General features: G+C 42.2%; 1 protein-coding gene across 2 annotated transcripts in view; it reads right to left on the reverse strand.

The window, feature by feature from the left end:
• The window catches only part of RIC3 (RIC3 acetylcholine receptor chaperone), a 40,653-nt gene extending 23,869 nt beyond the window's left edge, over positions 1-16,784 (reverse strand). For both annotated transcript variants that reach the window (XM_084773659.1, XM_084773658.1), the window contains exon 1: positions 16,613-16,784. In XM_084773659.1, coding sequence (XP_084629785.1) covers positions 16,613-16,736 — 124 coding nt within the window. In that variant the 5' untranslated portion in view covers positions 16,737-16,784. The remainder of the gene's footprint in view (positions 1-16,612) is intronic.
• Positions 16,785-21,151: the final 4,367 nt, after the last annotated feature.

Consider the following 21,151-nt stretch of genomic DNA (forward strand, 5'->3'; position numbering starts at 1 on the left):
CAGAGGGCAACAGATCCCATTATAGTTGGATATATAGTTGCTGGGAATTGAACTCAGGACCTCTAGAAGAGCAGCCAGGGCTCTTAACCACTGAGCCACCCCTCCAGCGTGGGTAACACATCCTGGTACAGAATACCAGAGAACAAAAGACCTTAAAGCAACTCTAAAAATATCCAATTTTTATCCAATACAGAAGATATCCAATACAGAAGACCATGAACAGAATTAGGAAGAATGAAATTAAGGAAGAAAAAAAACCTCAAAACATTTAAAAGTGATAATGGACTAGATATCTTTAATATAGAAGAGCCTGTCACTTAATGACATCACATGAAATTCACAGCAAAAAGGACCAAAGATACGAGGAAGGAAACAGAAGCTTAAGTGGTTGTCAACACATAAAATGACAAAACAAAGTATGACAATGACTGGCCAGTGGGGAGTTATCAGTACTAACAGGATGTGCAAAGTACAACGATGACCAAAGGCTAGTGAGACAGGGCTTTCCACCCAGCAGGATGGTGGAAAGTAGCAAACATTGACCAAGATATGGGAAGGCAAGATATAGGAAGGCAGTGTGCACTGAGGTAAGAGTGCAAACACACAGCCACCCTGCTAAGTGGCTTGCCTGTCCTTTGTGACATTATACAAAGGCTGGATGATCCCGTGGTCCCTCTCCAGTGGGCAAATCCAGGAGACGTTCTCAAATATGGTTATGTAGGTGGGCTGAATTACACCTACAGATCTGTGGTAGAATGCTCGCTATGACGATGGGACAAGGACTTCAAGCAACTGACCTCATAACTGGAAATGAAACACTAAACTGAAATTGCTACAAATACATATCTATAAGCCCAGCACTTGGAGAATGAGTCAGGAGGATTGTGGGTAAGGCTGGCTGGGGCAACACAATAAGATCCTGTCGGAAATGGAACTGGAGATGTGTAATAGCTCACAGGTAAACAGCTGGTTCCTCATACCAAAGCTCTAGGTTGAATCCCCAGCACTGAAACAAGCCAACAGAGACCTGATAAAAGACAGGAGATAGCAAGGCAAAGAAAGCCTCACCGCCTCCAGTCTGCTTTGCCTTTCTTGCTGGTTGAGAGTCAGGAATTTTGACTAGACTAAAACAACACAGTGAAGATGGCCTGCATAGAAATAATATTTAGTTTTCTGAGAGATTTCTCAAATAAGAATGTTAAACCAACTAATGAGCCAGGCATGGTCAAATATCCCTTTAATTCTATCACTGGGGAGGTGGAGGCAAAGAGGATCAGGAATACAAAGCCATCCTTGGGTAAATAATCAGCTTCTATTTTAGATAATGTCTCAAAAACGAACAAGCAAACAAACAAAACCAAAATAAAATGGAGAGACAGAAAGAGAGATGAGATAGAGACAGACAGACAGACAGGACTAATGACCATGTTTAAGCCCCAAAGTTTAAGTTTAACCTTATCACTACTCTTTTTCATCTCTGAGCTGTATTTTTTTTCTGAGAAAATCTTACAAGAAGGTTTGTGAACCACACATAATAAAAACATATTCCTCAACCTACCTCTTACTTTGACATTTTTGACCTACGCCTTAATCTTAACAGCATTCCTTTCTTATCTGCAAATATGTACCACTTACCTAATAAGACACCTTTATATAAAAATCCTTTAGACAAAAAGTCATGGCTAGAGATGTAGTTAATTTAGCAAAGCAACTGCCTAGCATGTACAAGGCTCCAAGGTGATCCTCAGGACTATTCCCTCCAAAAGTAGACCAAAATACTTTACCTCTTTTAAACTTAGATATTGATGACATCATTTGAACAATGTAACTTCAAAAGCCACAAAATAGCACCACATACAGACACATAAGAAGTCCATCTACACACTGGGCTTACAGTGTCCTTTTCTTAGTAGACTCAATTTTGCTTTATAACAACCCGTCAATTCTTTCCTACAGTGTAATTGAAGATGCAGGCTACACCCCATGTGAGAGTATCAGTGAGGAGCTTCTCAGACTAACCACCCAACAACAGCAATGCTGCATGGCGTTTCTTCTTGCTATGAATGATAACATCATGGAAGATGAACACACCCAGTTACTTTGCACTTCTTTTAAGCAAGCACAAAAGTATAAAGGCCTAAAGTAAAGACATTAGAGAAGGTACATATGACAAGGAAGGGACGGACACATGGGTTGAGGCTCACTTGGTAATGTGCTTGCTTTGCAAGCTTGGAGTTTGATCCCCAAAACCTACATTTAAAAGCCAGGCACGTTAATATGCATTCTTAATCGTAATGATGGGGAAGTGGAGACAGGAGGATCCCTGGAACTTGACACCAGGCAGCTTAAGCTTACTTGGCATGTTCTAGCCCAGACAAGTACCTTGTCTCATACAGGAGGATGAATGGATAAATGGATGGATGGATGGATGGATGGATGGATGAATAGACAGACAGAGAGAGCCCAAGGAAAAGACAGCTGAGATTTCCAACAGCCTCCAAATATATATCTACACATGTGTACAAACACTCAAATACATACATGGCCTAAAAGAAAAGAAAAGAAAAAGAACCTCTGTCCTTGTAAAACAGATGATGAAGTACTGTGCACTGAGAGCTCTCTTTAAGTGAACTCTGTCCTTATGTAGAAGGAAGGGAGGCATGGAGGCTGCCTTCTGCCTGTGCTCTTTCTTACCCACGCTCCCTTCCAATAATCTCCCCGTCCCTCTCAATACTGACTTTGGGTGCCATGGAAGCTATGGGAGAAACCCTTCATTTTCAGGGTGGGTCAACCCAAGAATGGTGCCTCATACCTCTAATTCCAGTATCTGAGAGGCCAAGGTAGAAAGACTGCCATGAGTTTGAGGGCAGCCTGGATGCCACAGTGAGTTCCAGGCCACCCTGAGCTATAAAGTGAGACTGTCAAAACATGAGGGAAAAATGAAATGATAAACATAAGAGTGGGTCAGCACAGTGGTTTGAGTAAGAATGCCCCCCATGGGCTCATATAGTTGAAAGCTTTGTCACTAGGGAGTGGAGGATTTGAGGGATTAGGAGGTGTAGCTTTGTTGAAGGAAGTGTGTCAGTGAGGGGTGTGCTTTGAGGCTTCAAAAGCCCATGCCAGGCCCAGTCTCCCTCCCTGCTTCTCCAGATCCAGATGTAGAACTCTCTGAGTTACTTCCTTCTCCAGCGCCATGTCTGCCAGCACGCTATCATGCTCCCCCCACGGTGATAATGGACTAAACTTCTGAAACTGCAAGTCAGCCCAGCTAAATGCCTTCTTCTATAAGAGCTGCTGTGCTTACGGCATCTCTTCACAGCATCAGAACACTGCCTAAGACAGTCAGCAAAGGACAGAGAAACCAAGTCACCAGCTCTTGTTCTGGGTGCTGGTGACATCTCTTTTAAATTGTCAAGAATCATATTAACAGATGAGTGTTGGCTTTAAGGTTATTATGCAAACCCACCTCCCCCACAAACAGAGTTTCTCTGTGTAGCCCTGACTATCCTGGAACTCACTCTGTAGACCAGGCTAGCCTTGAACTCAAGAGATTCACTTGCTTCTGCCTCTTGAGTGCTGAGATTAAAGGCATGACCCTCCACTGCCCAGATATGTACTTTTTTTTATGCCTAGCCACTGAGATTAACCCCCAGAACCCATGATAACTGACACCACATAGTTTTCTTTCCTCTGGCTTTTCATACATGCTATGGCATGGAAGACCCACTGACATACAGCTCTTGCTTGCTCGCTCTTTCTGTCTCTCTCATGCACACGCACGTGTGCATACACACATACATACACAATTAAATTTAAAATTATACCAAACACAAAAATGATCTTAAATGCTTCCATTTGTTTGTTATTCCAATAATTTATGTACTGTGTCTCCTCCTTAAAGGTTTGAAAATATTTTGTTTCACTAAGTACTAGCACTTTTAATAAATTATGGTTCTTAGCTAATTTTGTTTTTTAATATTTTAAGAAAAATACATACATTTTATAAATGTATTCTTCCTTAGAATATTATATACATTTTATCAAAACATATAAATATGTACCTTTTTCTCTAAACTTTTCAAATTATTTCATTACTATTCAGGGTTTTACATTGTCTCTAGTTTTCCCAGGGTCTTCTATCAAAGAACCAGCTCTCGTACATATTTTCTTTTAAAGATTTATTATTTACACAGTATTCTGCCCACATGTGTACCTGCATGCCAAGAGGGCACCAGATCTCACTAAAGATGGTTATGAGCCACCACGTGGTTGCTGGGAATTGAACTCAGGACCTTTAGAAGAACCTCTGAGCCATCTCTTCAGCCCTATTTTCTAAATCTTGAACTAATTTTAAATTTTCAGTAACTTTGTCTTTCTTAGACTTACTGTGTGTATATAATTTCTACCAATGAGTATTTCATTTACTTATTTTCATTCTTTCTAGTATAACATTAACATACAAGGATTTAAATTGCTATGTTAATAGATCTTTGGCCACTTATCAAAATGAAATTTTGTTTCTTAAATGCTTTAAATTTGAATATATTATTTTATTGCTTTATATCATTATAAAATTTCAAGCAATACAGGCATATGTAACTAAAATTTCTTCTCAACGATATCTCCAGCCAATTCTTCAATGTGACCTAGTAATGGCCTATTCTTTCAAATATTTTTAAGCACATCAATACACTTTACATTTTTTAAGGCTAAAACTGTCCTTTTTATGTTCACATCCTTGCCTGCATGTGTATTTATCAGAGGTTGTGGGGGTGGGGTGGAGTCCTCCAGGCAAACCCAGCAGCAGTGAGGTCTGCCCTATCCTCTCTATGCACTATTTCCCAGGCCCCTACCAGACAGGAGACTAGCAGAACTATCCTCTGAGAGGCTCCACACAGCAGCAGCTCTAAACAGATGCAGAGACCCACACCAAAAATATTAGCCAAACAGGCAGAGCTCAGAGAGTTTTGTGGAAGAGATGGGGGAATAGAGGGATCCAGAGGGGACAAGAACTTCACAAGAGACCAACAGAGTCAACTAACAGAGGCCTGTGGGGCTCACAGAGACTGAAGCACCAACCAAAGACCATGCATGGGCTGGACCTAGGCCCCCTGCACATGTGTAGCTGACGGCAGCTTGGTCTTCATGTGGGCTCCCTAGCAAGCACAACAGGAGTTGTCTCTGACATCAACTCTGTTGCCAGCTTTTAGACCACTTTCCCCTATCTGGGCTGCTGTTTCCGGCCTCATGTGCTGATGTGACTTGGTGGGTCAGGGTGGGTTGTGGGGTGGAGGCTCCCCTTTTCTGAGGAGAAGGGGAGGGGGGAAGAGGGGAAGAAGGTACGAGGGTGGGACCTGGACGGGGGTCTGCAATAGCATGTAAAGTGAACACATGAGTAAATTTTTAATTAAGAGAGAGAGAGAGAGAGAGAGAGAGAGAGAGAGAGAGAGAGAGAGAGAGAGAGAGAGAGATTGATTCCAGGGAGTTGTTTTCCTAAGTTAAGAGGTGTGTGCATGTTTAAATGTGACAAGTATTCTCAAATTGCACTCCACAAAAGATTATATGGGTTCACACACAGCAGTATGTATCCATACACATTTTCCTACATCCTGGCTGATATTGGTAAATAATCAATATTTTAATTTATGGTTTGATCTCTGCAGTATTTAAGCAAAGTAGCTTCCATTTCTAACAGACGTTTTTTTTTTCCTGTTGCCATTAGGGGTTGTTAATCCTTTTACCATTATTTAAAAATTTTCTTGTGCTAATTCAATACAAAATAGGATTTGTAAATATTTTACTTTTCAAAATGTATTGAGATTTTCTCTTAAACTTGTATGATAAATTACTCCATGGCAAAGCATCTTAAAAAGTATTTTTTCTATAGAAAAAAATGGTAATATATTATTATAAATAATATTTTATTATTATATTGTACTAGTTATCTATATGGCCTATCTAGTTATTTATTTTAAGCTAAGAAAAAATTATTATGTTTTTTTAATTTTAATTTTTTATTTTTTACATGTACATTTATATTATTACACATATATACACTAAACTACCTACAGCAAGAAGAACCATGAAACAATCAGGAATTATATAAATGTTACATTCATAGTGTTTTGGCTATTTGTGTTTGGCAAGCTTGAAGTAAACATCTTTCCTATCTTGGTGCCTCTAAAATTCTGAGTGTAAATCAATATCTATCATATCTTATCTTTATCAACTTAAAACATCTATCTAGACATAAAAACATCTTAACCTCAAAACAACTAAACTTAATTGTAATTGTCTATAATGGTTTTCATTTAGTTAAAAATCTCTACTCCCCAAATTATACAATAAAAAATTGCCTAGCCAGTATATAAAAAAGCAGTCTTCTCTTGATACAATCTGATATATCAAGTGGCTTCTGTTCAATAAACTAGATTTAATGTATCTAACAACACACTTTCAAACTCTTTTACTGTTCTAATAGACCTTTAAAAATGACATAAAAAATAAAATGAGGTAATGAGATAAAAGACATTGTTTTACATTATTTTAAACTGCAGACTGATGATGCTATTAAGGTCTCGTGGCCATGAAAATTTGTTAAAGATTCTGCCTAGGTAGAAAGAACCATAAACAAAATAGAAATGAAGTTCCCTCATGAAACAATGTCGATAAAAGGCAGCATGTCCACAAAAAGACAGATACGAGCAAGGTTATCATCAAGGTTTTCATTACTGCAGATTCCACCTTTAAACACTACAGAGATGCAAACACTTTAAAAGGAAGAGAGCACCATCAATGGAGCCAACTGCTGAAGGAAATGGCGACTGAGAGCAAGGAAACGCTGCCAGATGAGTGTGGCACCATTAAGGAAGTAACAGGAATTAAGGAAAGGGTAGTAGAGACAGGAATAGTGTGCACACCACTGTGCGGTACCCTGGATCTTGCATGAGGAAACCAGCTTAATGAGAAAGGTACTTGGCAGGGATTAAGCTGGCAGTGAGCACAGGGCCTAATAAAACAGAAAGAAGGATCTAGAAGGAATCACAGAAAGCTAATACAGTAAGTTAGCTGTGAGGTCCAAGTGCCTGGCTGAGGTGATGGCTAGAGCTGTAAAAAAGACTACCACCATGTAATTAGCAGGAGCATTTAATATCAAACATAGCAGAGAGCTGGAAGACATCTAGTTTACTAGGAGGAGACAATGAAGGCCTGAGAGGCTCGCTCGTGGTTGGGTAAAGCTGAGCTCACCTGCAACAGAGGCATTGGTGGAATACAGTGAGAAATGTTATCTGACTGCAGTCAGATTGAGTAGCAGCTCTGCTCGACCTAACTGGCAAAGCCAGGAAACTGGATGAGCTCTTCTCAACATGGAAAAGCCTGGAGGAATATGTGGCCGCACACATAATGGGGGTAAGTGACCAACAGCACACAAAAGCAAACTAATATCATAAAAGTCAGAGGACAGAAAAGGCCACTAGAAGAATAAACTGACTGGAAGCTAGGTGTGGATATACCTGTAATCTCAGCATCACAAAGGCAGAGGGATCTAGAGTCCCCGGCTGTCCTGCCACCACGGCCTGTACAGTGAGACTATCTCAAAACAACAACAACAACAACAACAACAACAACAACAACAACAAACCACCTGGTTAAAGACTAATGTCAGACCTGTTTTCAGATACAATATATTCTTGAGAAATAGATGGAACATCACATGCTATTTTGACTGCTGGCCATTTTAGGCAGTAACAGAAACCAAAGTATAGCAGTCTACTTACTTTATACATGGTCTCACTTTCTGTAAGTTCAGTTACCTACAGACAGCCACGATCTAAAAATAGTAAGTGGAAAATTCCAAAAATAAACAGTTCATAAGTAATAATATACACACCATTTTGAGTGGTATGATACAATTATGCCACCTCATTCACCCCACCTAGTGCATAAATCATCCCTATAGCCATAGTGCCCATGAGGTATGGCTCCCTGCTTGCTAATTGCTTAGTAGTCCTGTTATCAGGGTGACTATGGCAGCACTGCTCAAGTGACCCTTATTTTACTTAGTAATGGCCACAAAGCTGAAGAGTAATGATGCTACCAGTTCTACCACAGCATCTTATTACAACTGTCCTGCTTTATTATTAGTTACTAGTAATATATTACTTTACGTAATTTATAAATTAAATCTCCTCATAGTTATGTATGTTCAGGAAAAATATATATGCATGCATACATAAATATAGCTGGAAGGAATGGGAGAAGAAGAAGGATCTAGGCTTTCAACAAATGTGTAAAGACAGTCACACCACATTCCATAGTAATGTGCAAAAATAAATAAAATGGATCTATATCTCAGACTATACTAAAAATTAACATGACATAGATGGAAGACTTAGGTATAACAGGTAAAAATTTCAATTAGAGAAAACATAGATTAAAATCTTCATAATCTTGGATTAGGATGTAAAAACAAAGCAAGAAACAAAAAGAAAGTGAATAGGACACAATTAAAATTTAAAATTTTTGTCCTGTAAAAGATAGCATCAAGGAAATAAATACAACCCAAAGAATGGGATAAAGACTTACAAATCATTTACCTGATGAGGGCTAGTATCCAAATCACTATTGAATTTTTAATATTCAATAGGAGCAGACAACCCAAGTCAAAATAGGCAGAAGGTCTGAACGGAGACATCGCCATAGAAATGCACAGTGTCTACGCATTGAGTCGCCTCCCCAGTTCCCAGAACTTGGAGTTGAGGAATGACTCATGGGGTAAGAACAGAGTAAGAGTTTCAAAACCAACACTGAATGAATCCTGATGGGGCAAGAAGTGAAAACACAGCCATTAGAACTGACCCAAAAGGTTATTGATAAGACCTAATTTAGAATGAAAAGGGTTACTCATGACATCACAGAGATGCTGAAAAACTAGATAATGCCCCTTTGGAAAGTGGAAAATAATTTGGAGAGAAATGGAACATGCGGTCTAGATGGCAAAGACTTTTACAACCTAGAAGGAATTCTTCATTCTAACAGTCCCATGTTCAGCACTGAACTCTTTCCGGCATGCCTGGTGCTGTGTGAGACACAGGCTAATGCAGCCCTGACATGGCTGCAGATGAGAAGCTACTGCAGCATGTGTTCCCGCTCATCAACCAAGTCAGTGGCTTTTCTCAGCCCTCACGCTTACCGTTTCTCTGCAATACAGGAAAGTGGCTATCAACTATCACATGTCAGCCGCTCAACAAATATTAATCCGAGCGATCCTCTGTCACCTTGGCCTACCTTGATCCATATGGGACATCCCTCTCCCAAGCTGCCTAGTCAATACTTTGCTCTCCTCAGTCTGCTTGAATAGTTCTGTAGTTTACCCAAGGTTCTGTCTCGACACTTGTCTCTTTCACTTTTGCAAATGTGTTCATTCCTAAGGAATTCATTATAATTTCCAAAATGTATAGCCATAATTCTGACTTCTCACTTAAGGGCTTTATCCTTTCCTCAACACCAATTGTTTATGTCTTTTTTAGGTTTATCACCTCAAACCTGAAAATGAAACTTATTTTCACCTTCCAAACCCTGCCCCTCTAGATTCATTCTCTCAAACTTTGGCTTTGACCTAAAATTTCTAAAACCAGGGATGTACTTGAGGCTGGGATAAGAACACTGAAGATGAAGGGAGTCTTCTGTTTATATGGATAACCAGCCTCCCCAGGGAAGCCTCACCTCTCAGATGTGTGAGAGTGTGAGTGTGAGTGTGGGTGTGTATGTGTATGTGAGAATATGTGTGTGTGTGTGTGTGTGTAAGTGAGCGTGTGTGTGTGTATGTGTGAGTGTGTGTGGGGTGGGGGTGGATGTGCGTGCACATATGTTGTACTACACATATGCACCATACACAAATCAAAGAAGTGGGTGAGGACCAGTAATAAATAGGTCAGTGGGCAAAGTCTTTGCTTCCAGGCCTGATAACCCGAGTTCAGTCCTTGGGATCCACACAGTGAAAAGGAGAACTGGCTCCTGCATTATGGCACAAACCTTCTTACCCACTCCACTAAATAAATAAATATAATAAAAATTTTAAAGTAGATGAAAAGATCCAAATAAAATACTAAAGACATTAAAATTTATACATTTTCCAATGCAGAAAGCAGTTGTGTGACAGCCTCCAAAAGTACTTAAATATCCAATAAAATGTAACTTGACGCAATCTAAACAGCTTATTGAAAGCCTTCCCCATGTTTAGGTTTATGTGATCATTAAGTCTTCCTTTAGCATTATCATTTAGATTTGACTAAAAACTTAATGACTTTCTAGAGTGAGTTTTACTTTCACTTGTTAATAACCACCCTACTGCTCATAAGACAAGCACAGTCTTGCACTATTAACAAAAAAGCTTCCTGAAAAAGAGCATTAACCATCTGTAGCATTTCATTCTTAGACAAATAAATCAATAAAGAACTGGATGTGTTTATATTTCTCATTAGAGCAGTTCATGAAAGGTCTTAATGGGGCAAATAAATCAGTACAGAAATGGATGTGTTTGTATCTCTGCTAACCACAATTCAAGAGCAGTCTTAATGGCCAGGTCCTTAAGAGGCAGAAGCCTCTCCTTGCACACTGCAGTTGAGGCAGCAATACTTAACTCAACAGGACTTAATGTGGAGCTGGAACAGCTCTGACCATTTCTTCCTCGCCAGTCTCCTGCAAGGCTCCTATCTCCTGTAGTCTCTGAACACTCCTTCAGTGCAGATATCTGATATTTCATAAGAACAGATGTGATAAGACATCTGTCCTTTGGCACTTACATACCAATATTCAAGGCACCAGTTAAAGTAACACGTACTATGTGGCATACAATGAATGTGTATGCATTTCTGTGTAGCTCAGAGAAATCAAAACGCAATGTGTTCTGCACCACTCACGTGCATAGTGGCAAGAGAGACTGAGCTGTTATTCCAGGGAATGATGAGTTTCGTGGGAAGCCGCCATTAAGGAATTGCCCTTGCTAAGTACTAAAGTGAGGGGCTCACTGGACAGCATGGCAGGCATGTTCAGATATGTGGCTGTGGGAGCATCAAAAGCTTCCAGGCAGGGCAGGTGGGAGACAAGACTCTGCTGATGCCAGTTCTAGCATCTTGGAGAATTTAACCACCTTGACGTCATTCAAAGTCTGACTCAACTAACACTGGTCAGAGTGTTAGCTTGGTCCAGTGAGCTGAATTTATGTTCCCCAAGAGGTATGTGAGGGAAGCAGAGGAAGCACTGCTGTGACCAACAGGAAATATATATTCTCTTAGTGGCTGTAGCAACAAGAGTAAGAGCTATGTGGTACAAGCTCAGAAAGACAGGGTTAAGAGTTTTTTTTTTTTTTAAGGCTGGGCATGGTAGCACACATCTGTAATCCCAGCACTCAGTGGGCAGAGGCAGGTGGATCTCTGTGAGTTCAAGGACAGCTTGGTCCACGAGTCCAGGACAGCCAAGAAGACAGAGCAACCCTGTCTCAAAAAATAAAAAATAAAAAAGCTGGGCAAGGAGGCCATAGTCCAAAGCAAGTTAAGATCTGCAAAAATGACAGAAAAAAAAAAACAAACAAACAAAGACACGGTTATTAGTGATGTACACAACTAAAAAGGAACTTATCTAGTGGTAAAAGAGATGATTTTTTAAAACAGATGATGCAGAGAAAGCAGAACTTCTTGGCCTTTATGCATTCTATCAACGGGGACAACCTTCAGGTTAAACGGATAATTAACAATAATAAGTGGGGAAAGTCCAGAAAAAAGGTTCGCTCAAGTCAATTCATCAAATAATTTGTACCAACAGAACTGCAAAATAAGATAACTGAACTAAAGAAAATTTTGTGAATTGCACAAGATGAAGTCCGAAAGAATCAAGATAATTATTGCTGCATCTTAAAGAACACAGAGTGGCTCGTGGAGTCTACACGCAGAGCATAGAGTGGCTCGTGGAGTCTACACGCAGAGCATAGAGTGGCTCGTGGAGTCTACACGCAGAGCATAGAGTGGCTCGTGGAGTCTACACGCAGAGCATAGAGTGGCTCGTGGAGTCTACACGCAGAGCATAGAGTGGCTCGTGGAGTCTACACGCAGAGCATAGAGTGGCTCGTGGAGTCTACACGCAGAGCATAGAGTGGCTCGTGGAGTCTACACGCAGAGCATAGAGTGGCTCGTGGAGTCTACACGCAGAGCATAGAGTGGCTCGTGGAGTCTACACGCAGAGCATAGAGTGGCTCGTGGAGTCTACACGCAGAGCATAGAGTGGCTCGTGGAGTCTACCACTATAGAGAAGCAGGCAGTGGTAGTAGATTCTGAAAATAATTCTTCCGGTGGGGGACTGGGAGACGGGAGGAAGAAGCCATTATATATTCTCTGATCATAAGAGAATTGTACACCCTTATCAAAAAAAGCACAGAAACATGTAAAGAATAAAAGCCACCCATAATCCTACCGGCCAGCTATAACAGCTGTTAAAATGTGGGCATACTTCTAATGAATACATACTTTCATTTTTGTTTGTATCATATAACACTCTGATCTCACTTAAAGCTCTTTACAAATATAATTTACAGATCAATAGTATTTAATACATGGAAGCAAGACCAATTATGTAACCATAAAGAATGACACAATTTGACTTGAGAGATGGCTCAGCCATTAAAGGCTAGGCTCACAGTCAGAAATATAAGAAGACAAATAGCGGGGCGTGGTGGCGCACGCCTTTAATCCCAGCACTTGGGAGGCAGAGGCAGGCGGATCGCTGTGAGTTCGAGGCCAGCCTGGTCTACAAAGTGAGTCCAGGACAGCCAAGGCTACACAGAGAGACCCTGTCTCAAAAAAGAAAGAAAGAAAGAAAGAAAGAAAGAAAGAAAGAAAGAAAGAAATATAAGAAGACAATTAACGGGAATGGTTATAGCTCAAAACCTTGAGCAGTGAGCACTAGGCGGCGCATGCTAATTCTCTCATTCTTGCATGTGCTCAGTAAACACTGTCTGCAGGGTATACATCTGTCCACAACTGGAGTATAACAACGGGACAGACATAAATACCTGCCCTCATTTCTAAGTGGGAAAAGAGACAATAAAGATAAAGATAATAATAAAAGCCAGGCATGGTGGGGCACACCTTTAATCACAGCACTCAAGAGGCAGAGGCAGGAGGACTTCTGTGAGTTTGAAGCTATCTTGGTCTGCAAAGTGGTGTCCAGGACAACCAAGGCTATACAGAGAAATCCTGTCTCAAAAACGAAAACAAAAAACAAAAAGTATAAGATCTTATAGTTTTTCCTGAAAGGGAAAATGGTACAATGACAGCAAAAATAAAAATAAATAAATAAATAAATAAATAAATAAATAAATCATTCAATGGGACAAAATCAGTGGGAGGCTAATCTAGGTATGTTTCAAAAGGGAATCATCTCAAGGGCCTTGGTACTGATAACCATAGCCCCTTCAAGTAGCAAGAGTTGGGTTCTCAGGATCTTAAACCGCAGCTCCTTCAAGGCCTTGGACCCAGGCTGTTACTGGTTCTGACAAGCAATAACCTTCTCCATATATCAGGGTCTCAGGGAACCTCAGTTCAGGTCCTAGTCTTCAAAAAAAGGAAAAATGAAACAGAGAGAGAGAGAGAGAGAGAGAGAGAGAGAGAGAGAGAGAGAGAGAGAGCGCCAAAGATGTAAATGCAGGCTCATAAACAATAGATCTTGCCAACATAGGAATAAATCTTCAGATAAGACAATGATTTGTCATAGACATATCTGAGACTAAAAGAAACTGAAATCCATCAAAATTTAAAACTTCCCTTTTTTGAGGAAGGTGAGCACAACACTGAACAGAAGAAGATAATGTACTAGCCAGTGGAGTGTATAGCAACATGTACAACTCAACCACAAATGACAAAGATAAAAGACTTGAATAGATGTTTCTCTACCAAAGATATGCAAAAGGCAAACACACACCCATTCCTTAATACCATCAGTCACCAGAGAGATAAAATACAACCACAAGGACATACTATGTTTGACTCATTAGGCTGGCTGTAATTAGAAGGATAGGCCATCAATGGTCTGGAAAAAAAATCTAACCCAGTGTCTATACCAGCTTCAAGGTCCCATGAGACCAAAGAGAGATAGATAGACCCAAGACTGCAGCGCCATTTATTTGGGACTTACTGACATAAATGTGGTGGTCAAGATAGAAGAAAGCCTGGCGATTCTCCATTATCTGGGTCAGAAGAAGGGGGCTTTGGTAACCATCAAGACATAATGGTTTCTCCAAACCCAGGAACACACCGTGTTTGTCTCAAGCTAATGCCAAAGATGGGAGGCACAGTCTCAACAGCACCAGGCTCTGCTCACACAGCGCCACACGCCACTCTAAGCTTTTGTCTAGACTCTGCCAGGAAGTTTACTAGGATTACTCAAGGGTGATCATGGTGGTTACAACCCAAGACGGCCACAGTCATTTCAAACCTTGTCCCTAGATGGCAAGATGTAGAGAAATCAGAGCCTTCACAAACTGCTGCAGGCCCGTGAAGTGGTGAAGTTGCTTTGTTAACTACCTGGAAGTTTCTCAAGAAGTAAAATGTAATAGTATGACAAGGAAAGGATACTCTCAGGTCCAATCACAAGTGTAAGTCCACACAGAAATCTTTAAACAAATGGTAAGAGCTGAGGCAAAACAACCCAAATTGTCTACCAACTAACAAGGAGATCAGTGAAGTGTGATCTATCAACTATTCAAGCAGTAAGAGGAATGAAGTACATGCTAGAAGAGAAATGAACCTTGAGACAGCATGCTAGGTTAAAGAAGCCACACAGGAAGAACACAGGTGATCCTACAGATGCACAAAAAGATGACTGGCTGCCGCCACTAAAGGAGAAATAAGGAGGTGCTGGCACCTAAAAGGTACAGATTGCGTTTGGGAGGTGATGAAATGTTCTAAAACATTTTGGGCTGATGGCTACACAACTGTGGATATGGAAAATAAAGTTGGCTTGTGTGCTTAAACAGCCGAATTGCATGGGACATGTATTAGATTAGGGCAGGGGACTTCTCTATAAAACCTTTGTTAAATTGTAATAGCAGACTGTTCCACATGTGCATCTCTGCTGTACCAGGTGCAGGCCAGAATGAACCAGCAACTGACACCTTGGTGCTTAGCTGGTAACACATCTGTTTTCCTCTATTCAACCAGGAGTAGCCCCAGGCAGGGACTTGACACCTGTTCTGCGCAATTCAGTGAGCGTTTGAACACTGTGTGCGTGTGACATGTGATAGGACGTACCGTATGGTCAAACCTTTAAAGTGGTCCTGCAGGAAGCTTTACTTCAACTGGGGTCAGCAGGCAAAGTCTAAGAGGCGTACATCTGAACAGAAACTGGAGTGATGAGAGGGAAGCAAGAGATGGGCATTTCAGGAATGAAGGAAACAGAAAGGGTGAAGGACCTCCAGATAGGAACGCTGAGCACCAGGCCTGGGTTCCCAAGGGAAGGAGTCACATCTGCCATGCACTCCACACCCTTTACAACACTGGGAAGCAGGAGTGTCCGCCACTCGCTTCCAACGGCACGTCCTTAAGGTGTTTCAACCAGGGAAAAGGGGTTTTAAAACCCTTCACTGTTCAAGATCATCACAGATGTACTCTTCTTCAAGACAAAAACCACAGATGGAGGAAAAAAAGGGGAACACTTTTTGAGTTTTGTAATGACAGAAAGTGGGGGGGTGGGGTGGGGTGGCAGCTTTACAAGCACAGCTCGCTCATCAACCACACATTCTGCAGGCAGAATAACGCGCTCAACCTGCCTTCAGCCCCTAGAGCATGGCGCTTTGCATTTATAGTGTTTTTCATCCCTAATGCTCCCGGAGGATGGAAGGACTGCCAATATGCACAAAATTCAAAGAGGATTACAGTTCAAAGGGAGCTGTCCAGCAACCAAGAGGCTGAAACCAGAGGAGGCCGTTCGCAGACGGTTCCCAAGGCTCAAGGATGTTACAGGGATTATTCACACGACAAACTTTGTGCAGAACTTTGTGAACAACAGCAGGTTGTTCTAGCCCCTTCTCCCAGTATTCAGGCCCCTGCATTTACAGATTCGGTAAAACTGCCACAATGTAGTAGTTAAAGGGGCTGATTTTGAAACAACACATTCATGCCAGAAAACAAGAATTAACAGGCATGGGGAGTACAATAACTTGTTTATCGCTACCTCAGATACAAAAATGTTTTAAATTATGACACAAAATCGTGATGTTTTTTGTTGTTTTGAGACGAGGTCTAACTATGTACCTCTGGCCGGCCTGGAATTCATTAAGCAGACCAGGCTGACCTTGCGTTTACAGTGATGCAACCACCAACCCCAGCTCAAGAGGCAACAAGAGGCTTAACCATTGAGCGCCCAAAACCAAGACGAAACTCCATTACCAACCAGCGCTCCAACAGACGCATGGCTGAGAGAGGAAACCTACTGACTCTAAACTCAGACACAGGCGACAAGATGACGTGCAAGCCGCGGAAGGGAGGGATGTGAGCCTAGGAGTCCCCCCCCCCCCTCCCCGACCGCCCGTGAGCGACGCAGCTGCCCAGCCGGTGCTCACCTTCCGGGCCGGGCGGCGACTCCGGCCGCTTCCCGCGGGATAAGAAGGCCTTAGGGAGCAGCAGCGACACAGCCAGGACGAGGCCGGAGGCCAGCGCCACTCTCTGCACGGTGGAGTACGCCATGGCTGCGTACCGGGCGCTCAGGAGTCGGAACCGGAACCGGAACCGCAGCGCGCTTGCGGGCTCACACCCGACCCGCGGGTTACGCGGACGGCGGCGCGCGAGGGACAAGACGAGCATGCCCTCGGCTATGCCAGCGACCCCCCAGGGCAGAACGGTGTGTGCCAACCACAAGCTTTTCTACCTTCTAGCTCGCCCTACGTCCAGCAGTCACGTAGGCCTGGGCATCCTAACGCCTAAACCTGATAGTTTTGCACTTTTCTCCATCCCTGCTCGCCATCCACCCGTAAACCCTTTCCTCCTTTGTGGGAGAAACTCACTTTCCCAACTTACTTGGCTCCCATGCTCCATCTGCAGCCAAGAGTGATAAATTCAAATTTCAGCACTATTGAGCGGTTGCCATAGCATGAAGCCTTCCAAAACCTACCATGACCTTCAGAACGATTTCAAACTTCCTTCTCTGACCTCAAGGTCAGAGAAGGCCCTGTATTATCTAGTCTTACTAATGCTCTTTAGAGACTGGATGACTCATTATCTGCTACCAAATTTCTTGTTTCAAGTGAGTTTTGCTCATCTTGTTCCCTCTACCTGGAAAATCCCAGATATCATCCTCACCTGAAGAAACAGCTTATAACAATTACCCTTAAACCTTTTCAAAGCCAGGTGTGGTGACGCACGTCGTCTTTAATTCCAGCATTCGGGAGGGAGAGGCCGGTCTAGCTCTGTAAATTTGAGGCCAGCCTGGTCTACAAAGTGAGTCCAGGACAATCAGGGCTATTATACAAAGAAACCCTGCCTTGATAACAGAGAGAGGGGGGGGGGGGGAGAGGAGGAGAGTCAGCCAGCAACAGCATCTGCATCTGTTACAAACCTTGCCTCTATGCTACCTGTCTGTATCCATTTAACAAATGCTCTTTTAGCTTTAAACTACCCATCAAAATCTGGTTAGCAGGTAGGTACCTAAACAAAATTCTGGGCTCTACAGTCAGCTCAGCTGCAAAAAGGAGTCAAGAAAGGCTCTGCTGAGCTGAATTTTAAGCTCTTTATTTAATAGGCAGACAGGTGAGAGGGGTTAGAGGGGTATTCCAGGAAAAGCAAGCAAAGAAAGCTAAGGCAGGAAAAGTCCACAGCATCCTGCTGTGTTCAGAGAACTACCAGTAAGTTATTTTAGCTGGATGTGCAGTTGGTGACCAGACTTAAAGTGGTGAGACTGTAGATCTCAAAAGTATATTCTGAGTGTGACACATATATTTATTTTTGCTTTCCCCTGGACACTTCCAGAAATGAAAAAATGTATAAACCTACAAGACTGAAGAGAATGATAGGAAACGGTATCAGATGAGAAAAGTCAACACTGTGTAAGGCACAGAACAACATCATCCAGTAAAAACGTAATCTCAGGCTGGGCGTGGTGGCAAGCGCCCGTAATCCCAGCACTTGGGAGGCAGAGGCAGGTGGATGGCTGTGAGTTCTAGGCCAGCCTGGTCTACAAAGTAAGTCCAGGACAGCCAAGGCCACACAGAGAAGCCCTGTCTCAAGAAACCAAATCATCATCAGCGTCATCATCATCATCATCAGCAGCAGCAGCATCATCTCAGATTTTCTACTAGTCACATTAAAGGGTCTAAAATAAACATGTGAGATAAGTTTCTATTTAAATTGATATAGCCAAAATATTATTTTGGATTGTGTAGCACTAGTTGGTCATATTTTAGTGACCCAGTAGCCACATGTAATATCAGCTACCAATTGGATAGAGAAGGTGTACAGTATAAAAGGTTAATTGGTTACAAAAGGGAAAGCCTCTATAAGTTCCCAAGAACCTATAAATTCTAGTGACTGGAAACACCGGGTATCTGCAAAGGTCAGACTGTGGCGTGCAGCTGAATTAAGAAGGACTGGTAGAGAGTCTAGTTATGAAGCAGATATCCAAGCTAGGCATGGTGGCGCACACCTTTAATCGCAGCACTTGGGAAGCAGAGGCAGGTGGATATCTGTGAGTTCAAGGCCAGCCTCATCTACACCGAGAACTGGAGAGAGAGACAGAGAGGGGGGCCTGTTTCAAAACAAAGTAAAATAAACAAGCCAAAAAAAGTGAGTATCTTTTCTACAGATGTTTATCCCTGTTGGAACCAGCAGAATGTCTTACTGGTTATGTCGTCCATGCTGGCAAAAGCTATTCAGCCCTTACAATGTTCTCAGGGTCGCACCTGTTGCCCTAGTTACTTCGTTCTTGCTGGGATAAACTCCATGACTAAAACCAACTTGGACTAAGAAACAGCTGACTCGGCCTACAACTTCCAGTCTGTCATCAAAGGAAGCCACGGCAGGACCTGATGCAGAGACCACGGGGAAACGCTGACCTGATCCTCTGCTTGTTCAGCTACAACTCTCCCCCACCTGCCCAAGGGTGGTGCCTTTCATAATGGGATTGGCCCTTTCACGTCGACTATCAATCAAGAAAACGCTCCCAGTCACAGGAAAAACTGTTAGATACAATTCTGTAATTGAGGTTCCTCCCTCCTAGGTGACTAGATCAGGTGTCAAGTTGCCAAAGCCAGCCAGCAAACATAACTCAATTGACTGTCCTGTAGCTGTACGAGGACAGCAGTATTATATGCCATCTGAGAGATGAGAAAAGCAAGGCACAAAAAGCGTAAGAAACTTCCCAACAACTACCCAGTATAAACTGGAACTTGTGATTTGACCGCAGGGATACTTACCCTGAAACTACCAGTTTTACTCTCTACAGAGATTAGACCAGACAAGCTCTGAGCTTATGGATAACAGGGGCAGGTTAGGAAGCAAACACTCAGGGGATGTGTCACCAAAAGATACGGGGGGGGGGGGTCTGGAATAATATCCCAAATTCTAGCTTGTGTGACTGGTAGGCGTTGATTCCACGTAACAAAAATTTCAGAACAGGAACAGAGTAAAGTTGGTAAGATGATCATGAGTTCAAGTTTTGAGTTTGAAGTTTCATGAAATGCCCACATAGAAATATTTGGAACATAAGCTCAGCTTAGAAGATACGTATAAGCTGAAGTCAATTGGTAATATAATCAATGGTAAATTAAGTCAAGCAGAAGACGACATTAGCAAGAGTAGTTGCAGAAAGTAAACAGGTAACAATGAAGATCTAGTTAACAATCCTATGATGAAGTCCCTGTGTGTGGACAGAAATGGGCAGATGAAGTTAATGATCAGGAAACAAGAAGATGAAAAGTTTTTAAAGGATCTCTCTCTCTCTCTCTCTCTCTCTCTCTCTCTCTCTCTCTCTCTGTGTGTGTGTGTGTGTGTGTGTGTGTGTGTGTGTGTGTGTGTAAGTATAGGTGTGCATGCTTAAGTGTGGGTATTCTCAAGAGGACAATCTCAGAAAACTTCAAGTGTCACAGGAGCACCGTTCACTTTACATATTGAGGCAGGGTCTCTTACTGGCCTTTGAGGCTATGTTGTAGATTAGTTTAGCAAGGGTAGCTGGCTAGCAAGCCCTAGGGAATCCATCTATTTCCACCTCCCAGCACTGGGCTGAAAAGCATGGGTCACTGTGCCTATTTGTTTTTTGTTTGTTGCTTTGTTTTTAACGTTTTGGTAATTGAACTTTGTTCTTCACACTTGTAAGACAAAGCACTTTACTGACCAAGTCGTCTGCCCAACCCCTGGAACTATATTTTTGCTGTTGTCAGTGGTGGTAGTAATGGTTGGTTTACTTGCTTGCTTGCTTATAAAAAAGATATTTGAAAGCATGAGGAAGGTCGAGTTATACATCTATTACGTTCCTGAGCTTTGAGTCATGAGAAGACAAATAAATCTTCTTTAGGAAAAAAAAATGCAAAGGGAACAGTCCAGAGGAAATAGCCAAGTGTCCATTAGAACAAGAAAGTTATGAGAAGTACAGAAAAGAGAGGGGGAAGGTGGTGGATACGAGATGAATATGTTACAGCAGGATGAGGGTGGAGGATCTTGTGAAGATGAGTGAACTGGTGGCTGAAATTTCAGCCAGTAGCCATAGTGAATGGACAGAGATCAAGACCACATTAGACCAGGGACGTCACCCGGTGAAAAATGAAACCACAAAGGTCCAGAGTACCTAGCTGGGTCCACACTCAGCACTGCAGCCAGATGAAGTGTGGTCCTAGAAGTGACAGGAACCCACTCAATGGGCAGAGGTGATTGGCTGCTCCGGTCAAAGCTCTGGCTGGCTGTGCTCTGTGGTGGCTTATAGCATCCTGGATCCAGAAGTAATACTATAATAAGAATCCTCTAGAAAAATGCAGGTCTATTTCAAAGCAAGGTTTTAAAACATAGTCTAAGAGAACTGAGACCACAAGTCTGATAGCTTTGAGCTAAAGCCTGAACAAACGTCAGGGAAGTAGAGCTGGCAAGTCAGGTCCAGTCTGTACATGATTGAACGGAAA

Source organism: Acomys minous, assembly GCF_964271855.1.
Source record: "Acomys minous genome assembly, chromosome: 2".
NCBI lineage: Eukaryota > Metazoa > Chordata > Mammalia > Rodentia > Muridae > Acomys > Acomys minous.